This window comes from Chrysemys picta, chromosome 3 (assembly GCF_011386835.1).
Source record: "Chrysemys picta bellii isolate R12L10 chromosome 3, ASM1138683v2, whole genome shotgun sequence".
In the NCBI taxonomy this organism is placed as follows: Eukaryota; Metazoa; Chordata; order Testudines; family Emydidae; genus Chrysemys; species Chrysemys picta.
This window is the reverse complement of record NC_088793.1, coordinates 114078569-114094517: the sequence shown is the minus strand read 5'-3', so window position 1 is coordinate 114094517 and position 15949 is coordinate 114078569. Positions and strand designations below refer to the sequence as shown.

The following is a 15949-nucleotide window of genomic DNA, read 5'->3' as shown; positions in this document are numbered from 1 at the left end:
CATGTGCTGCTGATGCATTGCAACACAAGTAAAATGTATGCACCTAACAGTCCATTTACAGGCATTTCAAAAATATGGCTCATTCTCATTGTGAATTTATTTTGGAAAAATAAAAACTGTCACATTATTGTTAGTAGCTCTGCAGCCTAGTTTAAACTAAACCATTTTCATACAGGTACATACATAGGAGTAAATACACTGTTCTCTCTAAAATGAGATTACAGTACAGTTAGCAAAGCTTTTATATTCCTTTCTTCCCCAAGTGACAGTCAATGCAGAAGGTTAATGGTAAAATGTTTGACAGGATGCTGCTTGAATTCTTAACAAGTATGTACATTTCAAAACTTTTATCCCATTACATTAATGGTAATTCTTCTTTACTCACAGTCCCTTTCCTGTGCACACCACTACAGAGGGAAATGCACAGTTGCTCTGATGTTAGAAGACACACCTTCCTCATCTAAATTACATCTTTGTAACCATGGCTGGACACAACTTCATTCTTTTATTTGCCCCTCCCTTGTTCAGTCTACTGCTCTGAATCTGCATATTCAGCTTCATTTCAACCAGGCTAAAATGTTGCTGAAGTTCACCACCTTTCAAGTTCAACTATAGTAGCATCAGGGCACAGGAATTCTTGCTGGTCTCTCCATGCATGAACACAACACACTTGGTTCCTTTATTCTGCCCACTGTTTTCTGAGATTAAATTAAATCTTGGCTATAAATAGGCATTCAGAATTGTAGATGTCAAATAACAAATGCACTCTAAAAAGGCATCATCTTTTCAATAACTGCACTGTGCAGCTTTAACAAATAATTCTTAAGCAGAATAGTTATACTTAGTAAGATAATCTAATTATGCCACCAAGAAAATGGCCTCTCTCTAGAACTCATCTCTTACACTGTAACTTTGGGGAATTCACAACTCAAAACATTCAACATAACAGATATTACTACCATTAAAAAAAGCATTTTAAAAATGTCAACTTTTAAGCTCTTCCACTAAAAAAAAAAAAATTACTAAACAAATGCATTTTGCAAAAGCCAGTTCTTTGAAATAGCTGCCTTTCTTCAAAATTAGATTTGGGGCAGGGATGAGTTTCAGTGGAATTAAAACAAAACAAAACGAGGACTCCTCATTGCTTTTGCTGATACAGACTAACACAGCTACCACTCTGAAACCTGTCACCATGCAAAGTAGAATTAAAGTTGGTCTTACCTTCCACTTCCAGCTAAATTATTTCACTAATTTGTTTTGAATTGGAAGCACTTTTTAGATCAGGGGTGGGCAAACTTTTTGGCCTGAGGGCCACATCTGGGTATGGAAATTTTATGGCGTGCCATGAATGCTCATGAAATTGGGGGCTGGGGTGTGGGAGGGGGTGAGAGCTCCGGCTGGGGATGCAGACTCTGGGGTGGGCCAGAAATGAGGAGTTCAGGGTGTGGAAGAGGGCTCTGGGCTGGGGCAGTGGGTTGGGGGAGGGGTGTGTGTGTGTGCGCGCGCGCTCCGACTGGGGATGCAAGCTCGGGGGGGGGGGCGGAGAGGAGAGCTAGGGATGAGGGGTTGTGGGAGGGGGATCTGGGCTTCCAGTGCTCTGGGCTGGGACTGAGGGGTTTGGAGGGCGGGAGGGGGATCAGGGCTGGGGCAGGGGGTTGGGGCATGGGAGGGAGTCAGGGGTGCAAACTCCAGGCAACGCTTACCTCAAGCAGCTCCCAGAAGCAGTGGCATGTCCCCCCCTCCGGCTCCTATGCGGAGGCGCGGCCAGGAGGCTCTGCACGCTGCCCCATCTGCAGGCGCCGCCCCTGCAGCTCCTATTGGCTGCGGTTCCCAGCTAATGGGAGCTGCAGGGACTGCGCTTGGGGCAGGGGCAGCATGCAGAACGGAGCCCCCTGATTGCCCCAACATGTAGGAGCTAGAGAGGGGACATGCTGCTGCTTCCGGGAGCCGTGTGGAGCCACTGCATGCATGGAGTGGGGCAAACCCCCAACCCCGCTCCCCGGCTGAAGCGGAAGCTCGAGGGCTGAATTAAATTGTCTGAAGGGGTGGATGCGGCCCCTGGGCTGTAGTTTGCCCACCCCAGTTCTAGAAGCCTCTGCATCTCAGAATGCTTGGTGATTGAAATAATACTGAAGTAATAAAACTGAGTCAGTAGTAACAGTAAAAATTCTTGCCTTTAACTTCCTGTCTAAGTGTAAATTGAACAAGAAAACAAAACCAGCTTGCATTTTTATTTGTTAGGGAGGAAGGATGGCCCTATTCTTAAGTGACAGGAGTGGGAGTCAGGAAATATGGGCTCTGTTTCCTTCCCTCTCAATCACAGACTCACTCTGTTACCTTAGGTAAATCACTTAACTTCTCTAAGCCTAATCTACTGGAAGGGGATAATGTTTTCTTAGCTTGCAGGGCTTAATTAGGGCCTGTTCCAAAACCCATTGAAGTCAGATGGAGTTTTTCCAATGACTGATAAATAAGCCAGGCCTCTAGTAAAAGTTTCCAAATGAGCATGAGATTTTTAGAAGGGAAGGTGATATAAAAGTTCAAAGTATTATTATGAATTATTATAGCAAAGAATAAAAAATTGTCAGGTTTTGCCAACAAGAAATACTGCAAGTAAGATAAAAGTGCAGTTTTCCCAATTAATTGCTATGTGTAATTTTAACTGGAAGAAATCTCTGGGCAAGTATTCTGCAAACCATTTTTTAAAAAGAAAACTTTGCAGGAACAGTTTCTAAGCAGCACAGTGCCCCATCTATTCCTCCTCTTCCACAATGCATGTGTGGGTACTTTATACAAACTTTGTAAAAGTCTAACAACTGAATTGCAGCAAAGTTGTTGGCCATACCAGAAGGTCAATCTGCTCTTAGTACTAGCACACAAGAGAGCTGTATTTTTCAGTCGAAAGCCAACCCTCACTTCCACTTTGTTGTTGATCCTAGAAAGTCCATCCAACACCCTGACCTTCCCCTTAAATCCTTGGTAGTCTTACTCTGTGTTGTTACTGAGCTTAACATGTCCCCGTGAAATCTGTTTCATAAAAAAAAAAAAAAAAAAAAAAATAGATCAGCATCATGGAGGTGTGTTCAAAGAGCTAAGACAGTTTGAGGGAGTTGCTTTGAAAACTTCTATAATGTTTAATACAGCAGACTTGGTATTACTTTTTACCACTATTATTATTTCTTGCAGGCAAACCATTGAAAACAACAATTCTCAGGACATAAACAATAATTTCCTCACAGCTTTGGACTCATCTGTTGTAACTAATAAACAAGAGCAAAAAAGATGAGCTTAGAAGATCAGTGCCACACATCCATGTGCAGATTACACTAATAACATAAGAACGGATGTACCGGGTCAAACCAAAGGTCCATCTAGCCCAGTATCCTGTCTACCGACAGTGGCCAATGCCAGGTGCCCCAGGGGGAGTGGACCAACAGGCAATGATCAAGTGATCTCTCTCCTGCCATCCATCTCATCCTCTGACAGAGGCTAGGGACACCATTCCTTACCCATCCTGGCAAATAGCCATTAATGGACTTAGCCACCATGAATTTATCCAGTTCTCTTTTAAACGCTGTTATAGTCCTAGCCTTCACAACCTCCTCAGGTAAGGAGTTCCACAAGTTGACTGTGCGCTGCGTGAAGAAGAACTTCCTTGTATTTGTTTTAAACCTGCTGCCTATTAATTACATTTGGTGACCCCTAGTTCTTGTATTATGGGAATAAGTAAATAACTTTTCCTTATCCACTTTCTTCACATCACTCATGATTTTATATACCTCTATCATATCCCCTCTTAGTCTCCTCTACCTGGATATAACGCGACCCGATACAACACGAATTCAGATATAATGCGGTAAAGCAGTGCTCCTGGTGGGGGGGGGGGGGGAGCGCTGCGCATTCCGGTGGATCAAAGCAAGTTCAATATAATGCGGTTTCATCTATAACGCGGTAAGATTTTTTGGCTCCCGAGGACAGTGTTATATCGATGTACTCGCAGTAACCCATGCTCCTTTCAATATCTAAGATTAACAACTCCAGGATTCACACTTCAAAGTAAAATATTACAGCGCAGCAAGTAAACAGATTTGATGTAAAACTCAGGAACTACTTAGTTGATTCCTTCTGCCAAAGGTGTTCCTCTGAACTTTCTTCTTACAAAAACAATGAGCTTTCTGGCTAAGATCAAGCAAATCAACTTAATATCAAATACACCTTCTATGCAGGAACTGCATTCCTCCTTTGCAGACATGCAATTATTTTATGGGTCTTAAAAGATTTCATTCTCTAACTTCCATGATCCTATAAAAAAGGTCACATATTTTAATAGAACCTTATATTAAATGCACACCACACACTTTTTGCTCACTGTGCTATATGGAAACTTAGCAAAGAGGTATCTTAAAAGTTCTAGTAGCATTCTGATTTTTTTTAATAATATTTTCAATCAGGAAAACCAACCGAACAAAAAATCCGAAATTAGAAAGGAACAAGGAAAACCTTGAAATTATCTTGTTCATAAAAATGTACTACCCCAAGTTATGGGACAGTATCAGGTAAGGGAAAATCCAATTAAAATGTTGAGGAAATGTGTCACATGACAAGTGCATTAAACTGTCTTCTCTCTGCTTCATTTACTCCAATGCTAATTACAGTCTACATCATGTTACTTTTCTGTCACATTTCCCAAACATAATACAAACATTTATTTTAAATTAGAGGGTATATACTGGTCCAGATATCCCAAGCATTCGAGTGTATGTGGATAACATTCAAGTTGGCCCATAGAGTGTGAATAACTGAATTTATAGCTAACAGTATTCAGTAAGCAAGCTGTCAAAAAGCATACAAGCATTCAATTTCTTAGCGTGCTGAGCAACTTCAGTTTAAGTTCTTATTGAAATCCCTCTTGTTAACGAGTACCTCAATGTGGATTTATTTCCTGGGATCTTCTCTTTCACATGAGGCATTTTTCTCTGCCTGTTCAAAAAGTGAGGTTTAACCCTATGGGGGGCAGGGTGGTATGGTTAGGGAGAAGGGGAGGGGTTGTTTTTTTTGTGGCAAGGGGGTTTGTAAATCATCCAATCTTTAAATTAGAGCTGGGAACCAAACTAAAAGCCCAGATCCAGCAACCCACTCCCCTACGCCAAACTCTGGGGAAGTTCAGCTCTGGATGCAAACCTTACGGTACAGGCTAATCTTTGTTAACTACGGACAGAGATTTTAAACCTTTACTGTAGTAATTTTAGGAATTGCTAAGCTAACTGAAAGTTGGAGGACATCTTTTGTTTCAGGTAAGTTTTTAAATAATTAATTAAAAAGTCATCCAACTCTCCATCCCACATAAATATGAATTCCTAATAAATTCAATGTATGGCATGCCATTTAAGAGGCACTCTTGCCACTTACCTGTAGGCATTGTTCCTTAAAAGGAAGACCAATAAAGTAACATCTATTTTTTTCTAGATCCTGTGATCAAAATAAGAACTTTAAGCTGCAAATCCTCAATGAAGCTTCTCCTGTCTTTTTCATGCCTTTCCTTCATTTCAAATGGAGTTTCCTAACTTCTCCCGAGACAAGCTTCCACTTAATATTCCACCATGGATCTCATGAACTGGAAAGAAAATAAAGAAATCCTTCCACATTCTTTTTTCTTCTGCAATAGGTAAAGGGCTGAGCTGAAAAACTTCCCTAGGGGATACACCAGCTACCACTGAGCGACTGGCAAGGCAACCTGACTCAGATGGTATAGCATGAACAGAAAAATCCTCCTCCCTCCCCCCTACTTTCTACCCCACACTTCCTCAAAGCCAAGTTATAAGGAGGCTACAAGTTTAAAATCAGTTTCTCTTGCTCTGTCCAGACATACTTATAGCTATCAGATTTTTCATTGCTGAACAATGCTGCACATTCACTATTGAGCTCTGAAGCACAGTGAATCTCTAGGAGGCCACTATATTGGTATTATTTCACAGAGTACAGCCTGTTACCACAGCTATTAGCTGGCATGCTCACTTTTCAAATCCCAATCTCTCTGGAAACCCTGACTACTATTATTTTATTACAAAGAGCCACATGTTAAAAGAAATGGCTAAGGTTTCCCCTATTCTTCTTTTGCTTTAAAAATATATTAAGGTTCTCCTTAAAAAGGTCTCTCTTTTACAGTAAATGTACAGAAATAAATTTATCAATTTTAGAAATATATATATTTAAAAAGTCTTAGCAAAAGCTCTAACATTTAAGTCAGTAACAAAGAAGAAAGATTATCAACTATGACTATTTTTACCGGACATTTAAATGCATTAACTGATTTGGAATTAGCAGTTCTAAATAACCTCTTAATTAAACTTATTACAATTTTTAAAAGTGTTACCCTATTTGAGAGAACCTGCTTTTTTTAAATAAAAAAAATAATAGTTTTTTCCCTGGTTGTCTTCTCTCTTTCCACTACATTTTATATGAAGCCATAGATGTGACTAATATTTAATAATGGGTATTTTTGCAATCAGACTCCATTAATCACCTAATAAAATAAATTATAGCAATATGGCCATATTTTCTCTTAAACGCAAATAGTCCAAAGAAAGAACAATTGGTTCATTTTGCTTGTGTATTTGGCCAATATAATCTGATATTGCATTTACAGTTACTGTAGTTTCAACTGTGAGCTCTTTCAGCTGTCTAAAAAAAAACCCCAATTTACTAATCCAAAATACAGGACTCAAAACATTTTAAGTATGAATTGAACATGCCAATTATAAATTAATTGCAGGATATTTTCAAGACTAAAAAATGTTTTTGGGTAGCTTTCATTTCCTGTAACTAGAGCAGAATTATTTTAAAACATCATCAACAGCAACGGCTTCCAAGCACAAATAGGTTGGACATCCAACAACAAGGAAAGCCAAGTTGACCATGGTCATATTGTTGCTATTACTATGACAATTGTTGCTCTGCTCTGAAAAAGCGTAAGTGCTGCATGGACAAATTGTAACATTTGTGTTTTACATTAAAGAATAAAATCTACTACCAGACACAGAGTTATTACTGTAAGACTAAAGTCATTATTATAGTGACATTACAAATATTACCAGAGGGGCAAATCCCACCCATAACTCCACAGTTGTGGAGGGCGTCTATGGAGCAGAACCGGTGCAACAGGGCAATGGAAGACTTGGGAAGCTGCACAAGATGTCCCTATGCCCTTCACCACCTGGCTCTGATGGGGCTGCCTGTACAACAATGCACAGGAGCGGTCTCCGAGCAGGATAAGCCACTGATCTATGGATTCTTCTAGGAGAGGGCTGCACTAGGGGCAGGGAGGGCATTTCAACCTCTACTGAAGGGCTCTGTTGCCTTAGTGGGAGGATCCCCATCCCCAAATCTCTCCAACTGAGAAACTGAGATTGGGTCCTGGAACTGGATTTGTCCCTACAAGTATAAAGAATATGTTCTACATTACTGCTCATATTTACCTGAATAACTGTATCAGCCCCACCAGATTAGCTAGATAAATACATTTTAGGAGTTAAAGAAAATTGAGTAAATAAGCTGTGTCCCTGACCTATCTGTCTTGCTCACCAAAAACAAGTATAAACTCTACTCTAAATTGAATCACTACCGTAAATGCGTATTGGCTTTTTTACTTATATTGTTTTATTTTAAAACAAGTACTGGTGTCTATCAAGAACAAAGTTTTCAACATTAACAAAACATAGAAGAGAAAGTTTTGACATAAGGGATATTCTGTTGCTAGTGTTTTTCGATCTGCCAACAGTTCAGTTTGGGAAGAACACTGCATAGGTAGAAATGTGTCAAGTTAAAAGGACTTGAAAGAATTATGGAGGTTAGCAAATAAACTGGCCTATCCAAATCATTACTATTATGTTAGTCTTCAGGATTTTGAGTTCTGATTTTCTATATGTAGGATTCTTTTAGCAGTCACTTACTAGCATAATAGCCATCCAGGAATTGAAGCAAGATCAGAAACTGATTTTTTAGAACTCTTAATGGAGTGACTATTGGTTATTTGTTATTATGTCTCTGTACCTTGAGTAGGGCACTTGGGGACTTTGGGTATTCCAGTGCAAACCTTATTTTTTCATGGCAGGATGTATTTTAAAAATAAAGCTCACTATGAAACTCAGACAAACGATCATGGTGTATGCTCCAATCCTATTACATTAGGGGCCAGCATCCCTCCCCACACACACACACACACACACACACACACACACACACACACACACTTTAACCCTATATCTATCTATTTTTTTTAAGAGGTATGTGACTCAACAGCAGTGCATCATGCATCACTGGACCTCATGTCTGAGAGCACTGATAGTCTGATTTGAAACTATAATATTCCTCTAAACTACCCATTTAGTGGTGCAACTAGTCATCCCTTCACACCCCAGAACAGAGGTCGGCAAACTATGGCCCGCGGGCCACATCTTCCTTCCCGGCCCCTGAACTCCTGGCCTGGGAGGCTAGCCCCCAGTCCCTCCCCTGCTGTTCCCCCTCCCCTGCAGCCTCAGCTCACTGCGCCGCCGCCGGTGCAAAGCACTGGGCGGCAGGGCTGCGATCTCCTGGGGCAGTGCAGCTGCAGAGCCCGGGCTGCACTGTGCTCTGTGCTGCGCAGTGTGTGGCTGGCTCCAGCAGAGCGACACGGCTGCCTGTCCTGGTGCAGCCGCACTGCCAGCCACTGGTGCTCCGGGAAGGATGGTAAGGGGGCAGGGAGCGGGGGGGTTGGATAGAGGGCAGGGAGTTCACGGTGGTGGTGGTGGTCAGGGGGCGGAGGGGTGGATAGGGGGCGGGGCAGTCAGATGGCAGGGAACAGGGGGGTTGAATGGCGGGTAGGGGTTCCGGGGGGCAGTCTGGAGGGAGAGGGGGGTTGGATGGGGTGGGGGGGCAGTCAGGGGCGGGGGTTCCAGGGGCGGTCAGGGGACTGGAAGCAGGAGCAGTGGATGGGGCAGGAGTCCCGGGGCGGGGCAGTCAGGGAACGTGGGGGTTGGATGGGGCAGGAGTCCCGGGGGGGCTGTCAGGGGGCGAGAACCAGGGGGGGGGTTGGATAGGGGGCCAGGGGCTGGTCCACGTATGGCACAGCCTCCCCTAACCAGCCCTCCATACAATTTTGGAAACCCAGTGTGGCTCCCAAGTCAAAAAGTTTGCCCGCCCCTGCCCCAGGTGACAGCAGAATCTTCTATTCTCACAATTTTCATTTACTGATGATGAGTTCCACAGAAATGTAAATAAAATAAATAGAATAAACATATGACAGTTTAAGCCTATCCTGAAAGTCAAGTCTCCCACAGAATGACAGGCCACAGTTGAAATCATCTCCCTCTCCCCTCGCCCCCCCCCCCGCTTTATTATAAAGACAACAGTGGGTGAAATAAGGCGTTAGCTTTATTCAAAACTAGCAATAAAAATAATTTACTAAATAATTTCACACTCTCATATGAGAGGATTTTGCTTAAAAACGCTTTCAGATTTGCCAAAAATATCCACAGAAACTAGATTGGAAAAATGTTCATATTTCTACTATGTCTAGTCATCAGACTTTTCCATGACTAGGCCTAATGAAGTATTTTTAACATATTTAACCATGAACTGGAAATAATTTTTAAAAAGTTTCTCATTATGGTTACAAGTTCAAGTGTATCTTTTGTATTCACTTAGTGGCAAACTCTGTTTTGCTGCTGGGATTTTACAGTATTGTTGTGTTCTAATGATGTGTTCGGGCCTTGGCTAGGCATCTTTTTAATTATTTAAAACTAGATAAATAAAAAACAAATCCTCTTAGGGGACTATATTCTACCCTGCCATAAAAATTAACTAGATTTGATTATTTTTTCAACGTATAACTAGTAAAACCTTATTGCTTACTATTTCTTTCTTCTCCACTGTAAGACATTTAAATCAGATTAAAAATGAGATTTGAAACTCTACTGCAACTAATATTTTGGCATTTATCCCATGAGCACGATTAGTTGGGAGATTGTAAAAGAAAGACTGAAAGAAAAAATAAACGTGATAATTTTTTCCTCCATAAGTTGGCACACAAGATCACAGATGATTCAGAATCACAATGTAGTTGTGTGTACCGTAGACATGGAAACATATTGTCTAGTAGCAGCCACATGGATTTTCTGGTTAAATACCACTTTAAAAGGGAAGCCATTTAACATAAACAATGTTAGGAATAAAACAGGACACTGAAGGCAAAAGTTTAGGTTCAAGATTTCAGTTCAGCCTCCTGGTTTCTTTTCCCTGCTCTAACACAGACTTCCTGTATGACCTTGGTCAAAATATTAGACACACATTTTCACATTTTGATTTGGGTGCCCGACTTGGGACACCTGCTAGTCAACAGTGTTGGGCACTCACAACTACAGTTGCAGTCCAGACGAGCTGCAAGTTCTCAGCACCTCTGAAAAATTAGGCCCCGGGGGCAGATCTTCAGTTAGTACAAATTTTCATAAGGTCATAACTATGACAATTTACTCTAAGTATCTCAAGTTGGGCACCCAGAAAGAATCCTTATCCTCTGTGATGCTACAGCTTCTCTTCCTGCGACAGTAGGAATTTATAAACCCGATGGGGGTGTAAGGCTAAACTAATATTGGTAAATATTTTGAAAGAAGTTTCTATACGAGGAGACAGTTGTGTTTTAATGAATATAAGCGGGGGGGAAGTAGTAAACTGTTACTATCTTCCAATATCTTTTTACATGTTTACCCCTGCTGGTCCTAAATACTAACACTACAGGTTGTTACAACCTGATAGTATCTTGCTTTGTAGTTAAAGGCTGCTGGATGAAAAATTAATCTGTCATCATACCCAGCTGTTACAAAACTGCCATTTATAATGGGAGATGTTGAAAAGGTTAAGTAGTGTTGCTATAATGTTGTACTTTCAAGGTTAAAGGGCTCCAGGTGTGATAAAAGTAGGATTGGTGTTAAATTGCAGAAGCCTACAAAAAGATCTAATTGCTTTGATGGATAGAAAACCCTATGACAGAGAGGACTGATGAAGCTACTTTTTTTATTTTAGCAACAAAGAGAACTACATGCACCAGTGATTTGGGAATCCATTTAACAGCTTGGCTTTAAAGTATAGAGTTTGGGGCAAAAGACACCATGCCATTAAAATACAAGTAGTATACTGTTTCAGTAATTGATTCCTTCGTGAATGTTTGAACTTTTGAATTAAACTGCTTATTACAATGTTAAAGGTGTTTCAGTGTCTCCCTATGAAAGTCAGTTGCTTTGATTTTTCTTGATGACTATCCCCCTCAAAGCGTCCCACAAAACCAGAAAATAATAGTTTGACAGCTTAGAGTTTTCATTGTAAAATATGTGGGGAAAGTAAATGGTTTAATTGTGATTAATGAATTTATAAGACATCTCAAGAAATCTGTGCAGGATGCACTTTGTTATTGTGGCAAATCACTGTTCAACTGGATGGGAGGGAAGAGTTGTCTCATAAGCAGATTTTTGTAAGTGTACCATATCGTGTTATGCTATGCTAGATTTACACTCTGATCATTCACAAAAGATGTTCCTTTCTGTAGTCCTTACTGTGTACTTACATCCGCCATCAGGAACACTGAGGTCAAGAAAAGACGAGAGAGATTCCCTCCAGCTGTGCAAGAGCAGTAGACATAATTTCAACTCCCCAATTCAAAGGAGATAAACACAATAAAACCAAATGTTTTGTGTTGCTTTAAATGGGAGGAGGGGACAATTAAAATCAGCCTAAAAATAAACATGGAAATAGTTAAACAAATGGTCTGGGTTTGAGAAAACTGGATGATATCCCTTCAATTTGGAAAGAAAAAGCATCTAAAAATATATACCCACTTAAAGTGTCTCTCTTCTATTATGTATAAAAGAAAAACATTTTAAATAGTAGTCATTTGACACCATAATAATACAGTACATTAAAAAGAAATCATGGGTCAGAGTTAAGGTTGTTCTGTTATAAAATTTCCAATTTTTGTAACATTTATTATGTGGGCAGAGTCAGATTTATGAGGCCCTTAACTATTCAGTTATTTGTTTCAAGCACTTGTATTTCGGAAATGATGTGAGAGTTACATTTGTCACTCAGCACCTTAACTTTTTCTTCTTTTTAGAGATGAGATGGAGGGTCACCAGCTCATAAAATTAAAAGAATGAGCAGAGCTTGCCAAGATAATGACTGGAGAATCAACATCTGTATTCCTCTAGCAACCTTGAAATTGTTGTTCAAATGCCCTGTCTACTGTGAAATGCATTATCAGAAGCTAATGCATCACCCATGTATGTGTATGTTTGTAAGGGTCGTGGAAAGCACTTGACTGAATGAGCACACTGTATACAAGTAACAGATCATCCCTGTATCTTTGCTTTTGTAATTCAAAGAATTAACCAACAACAAGGGCAGTCATAATATACATTCTCCATCGGCTTCTGTTCTTTGTCAGCTTCAAAAGGATCCAGAATCGTATATTTTTTTTAAAATAGCAAATTCTTAAACATTTTACTATGCCTATCCTTGAAAACTTCCTTTTCAATGAGCCAATGGCAACATCCATCTATCTAGCATTATAAAGTGCTCGCCATAGTAGTTGCATATGGATTAAAAAACAGCTATAAGCCTTGCCCTAGATAGTGAGCAAAATATACTTATATTTGTAAATTTTGTGGTATAATAATTTCACAGGGAAGGTAGAGGAAATAAAGGTATGACATTTTAGGGAAAAAATTAAAAAGGACCTATTTTAAAGTTGTTTAATCTCAAAACAAGTTTACTCATTTTATTTAAAAAACGAATGACTTTTTACTAAGACTTGTATATAAAAACTTACAAGAATGAGGAGGTTTTTTTATAATCTGGAGTTATAAAATGGATCAACTACACTAACAAACCAGACTTGAGACTAGAGCCCTGGCCTCACAGCTCCAAAAATCACAGGTATCTAACATTACAACTACAGGAACAGCTACCCACCACCAATGGATGCTTATGTTCTTTGTAAGCTATTACCAGCCATTAGAAAGATACATGCTCAGACACACACACACACACACACACACACACCCCCCAATCCAGTAAAGCATTAAATTACATGCATAACTAACCATGAGTAGTCCAATTGATTTCACTGGAATAACTTATTTACTTAAAGATATGGATGTGTTTAGTGGTTGCTGCCTTAGGGCCAAAGCACATCCCTACATAACTCATACGGACTTCAGTGGATGTAACTCTCACTGAAATTAATGATAGTAGGACTGTCTCTAAAAGCACCCGCAACAAAAAAAAAAAATCACAAATAACTTTGCTTAATTAAATTTTCTCTTAATATATCAAATGCACATTTTTTTCAAGGAGTAGTAGCTATATGGAACGTTTAAAGTATACAAACAAGCTATTTTTAAGTTAGAGGGAAACAAAGAAATGCTACACAAAAACCATTTTCAGGACACTTTTTTTTTTAATGACTTGTAATTCTGAAACGGTTGATTCATTTTCTTAAATCATTGCAGAAACATTCTCCCTTTACATTACTAGAAACTTTGTCTGCAGAGTAAATTTGGCAACATTCAGGCCAAATGTATTTTCCAAAAGTTTTAGGTGAACTAAAATAATACTTTATAACAGATGCTGATTCTAACTAACTGTGAAGGGTTTACTACCTATCTGATCTGTATCTATCCACGCACATGCACACACAAATGACAAAACATTTGTTACACTGATGCAGAATGATAAAAAATGTACTTCACTTCCAGGGCTTCATATGCCATCTGTTTTATTCTGTCAAAATTATAAACACACTTATCTTTTGAGAAAACCTTCGGGTACAAGTCACTGAACTATTCAGGCTAAAGCAGTACTTGAAGTATTTGAAAATAGTGGTATGACTCCCCCTCTCAGCCATCCCCCTCTTCCTAAATCCCCCTAATTTCTAGAGAAGTGATGTATAGCATACCCACCAATATGCTCATCCCTTCAGTGCAAGCACTGAGATGCAAAACTGTTTTGTGTAAGCTGTGTACACAATGTAGTTAATATAATAATCAACATAACATCACATTTAATATTCGCAACTCCGGTTGTAAATTGAAGAAATCATGACAAATGATTGATATCTTAGCAGTGTACAGCAGTGTCATATATTTGGTATCTAAATTAGTATGGTGCAATGAGCTCCTTGGAGCATAATTCCATATATTAGAATGCTACAATGCTGATTTTAGGGTAGTAAATACTCCTCTTCAAACTTTTGGCAGCAAAATACAAAATACTGCTTTGGCTATTTTCTCTTAATATTCAGTGCTGCAATATTTAGAAATTAAAATGAAAGGTATAGTACATTTCCTATTTATTTTAAATGGCTCTGAAGTTTTTTTTAATGATTTTTATATTTATTTATATATTTATGTTTAATAAACGTCATTTAAATTAATGGTGTACGATACAGAAACCAAAACAACTTAAAATGTAATAAGATCAAGACTATGTTAATAATAAACTGACAAATATCAATACATTATACATTTTTAACAAAGCATTTAAAGATGTTCCATAACAGGATTTTATAAAACTGAAACTTAGTAGTTTAGATTCAAAGAGTAAGTGGGTAGGGGAGGCAGTCGAAAATAAGAGGGGGAAAAAAAAGAAATACTTACCCTAAAAAGGCTCCTTCTACTGCAAAAAACACATTCATTTTTCACAGGCTGGACGCATAAACCTATAAACTACAGTTACTCCAATAAATCAATTATTCATTTTCCAAATGGCAATTGGCTTAAGGCTGCTTTCAAGCATTTTACATATAGAAATGCATCATGCTGTTGCCAGAAATACATCTGCAAAGTGAGCTAAGTGTGCCCAGTTCAGAGAGTGCACTCCTGTGATTATTAATTCATTCCCCAAGAAGCAGTATAACTGGTTACTGTCTCAGAGGTGTTTAACACAGTATTAACAAGTGACTAAGAGCCATCCTCTTATTCCCATTTTAAAACTGCAGTTTTGATACCATACCTGGCAACCTGCCATCACTGCAGGCCTCAAAGTGGTAAAGGGCTTAAAAAGGGAAGAATTTTCCCAAAAGAATTTCTTTCAAGTCTGCTGCTCCACAGCATCTTCAATATTCTCAAGGTATGCATGTTTATTCCAATGCCAGTTTCACATTCCCCCATGCCAGAAAGCTTTAGAAATCTAAAACCACATATTCATTTTTTTTTTTAAATTTAAGAATCCGCGTACCTTTCTTTTTATGAACTTTCTGTCAAGGAACTGCCAATTGTCAAATTATTTGCCTGAGGTATTAACTTGAATTGACTGTATAAACTGCAGAAAGAACAGAGGAAGATGACTTCTTAAAATACTGACGCAGGAATGAATGACAATCTCATTTCTTCAGATATTTTGCATACTGACATCACTAGTTTATATTGAAATTAGAAGTACGGCAAAATGGGGGGAGGGAGGAGAGAGAGAAGCTGAAGCACAATCTTATTTTCTCCTATCAGGAAATGAAAGAACTAATTAAATATTTTATGACCACATGTAATAATATAAGGATTTAAAAACAATAAAGTTAAACTTTCTGTGAGTATTCATGTATCCTCTTCCTATTTCCTTTTCTTTTAAGATTAGGAAAATTAAAAATTAAGCAGAATAATGTCAGACTTTGACATCGATTGATATAACATAAGCCACCAAATGCTTATTTTTATTTCTCGCTCAAGTGCCCATCATTGCAGTCTCTAGGCCTCAGAGGGAAAGGATGGCCTCATGGTTATGAGGTAGCCTGGGACTTGAGACACCTGAGTTCAATTCCCTGCTCTACCACAGACTTCCTGTGGGATCTTGGGCATATAACTTGGGGCTTGTCTACATGGTCAGTTAGGGTGCTGCAAGCCGAAGTATAAACATAAGCGCATTGCAGGCT

General features: G+C 39.2%; 1 protein-coding gene and 1 long non-coding RNA gene across 7 annotated transcripts in view; one reads left to right on the top strand and one right to left on the bottom strand.

Moving 5' to 3' along the window:
* The window catches only part of LOC112060750 (uncharacterized), an 88988-nt gene extending 73383 nt beyond the window's left edge, over positions 1–15605 (top strand). Inside the window, exons 2-3 of the long non-coding RNA XR_010599719.1 lie at positions 5467–5665; positions 12140–15605. This is a non-coding gene — a long non-coding RNA (uncharacterized LOC112060750). The remainder of the gene's footprint in view (positions 1–5466; positions 5666–12139) is intronic.
* PLEKHG1 (pleckstrin homology and RhoGEF domain containing G1) overlaps positions 1–15949 on the bottom strand; it is a 216714-nt gene that overhangs the window by 86783 nt on the left and 113982 nt on the right. The window contains exon 1 of one of the 6 annotated variants that reach the window (XM_024112596.3): positions 5410–5540. The exons of the other annotated variants lie outside the window; for them this stretch is intronic. Within the exon in view, the coding sequence (XP_023968364.2) occupies positions 5410–5419 (10 nt within the window). The 5' untranslated portion in view covers positions 5420–5540. Of the gene's footprint in view, positions 1–5409; positions 5541–15949 lie in introns of those variants that run through there. 6 annotated transcript variants of the gene reach the window in all.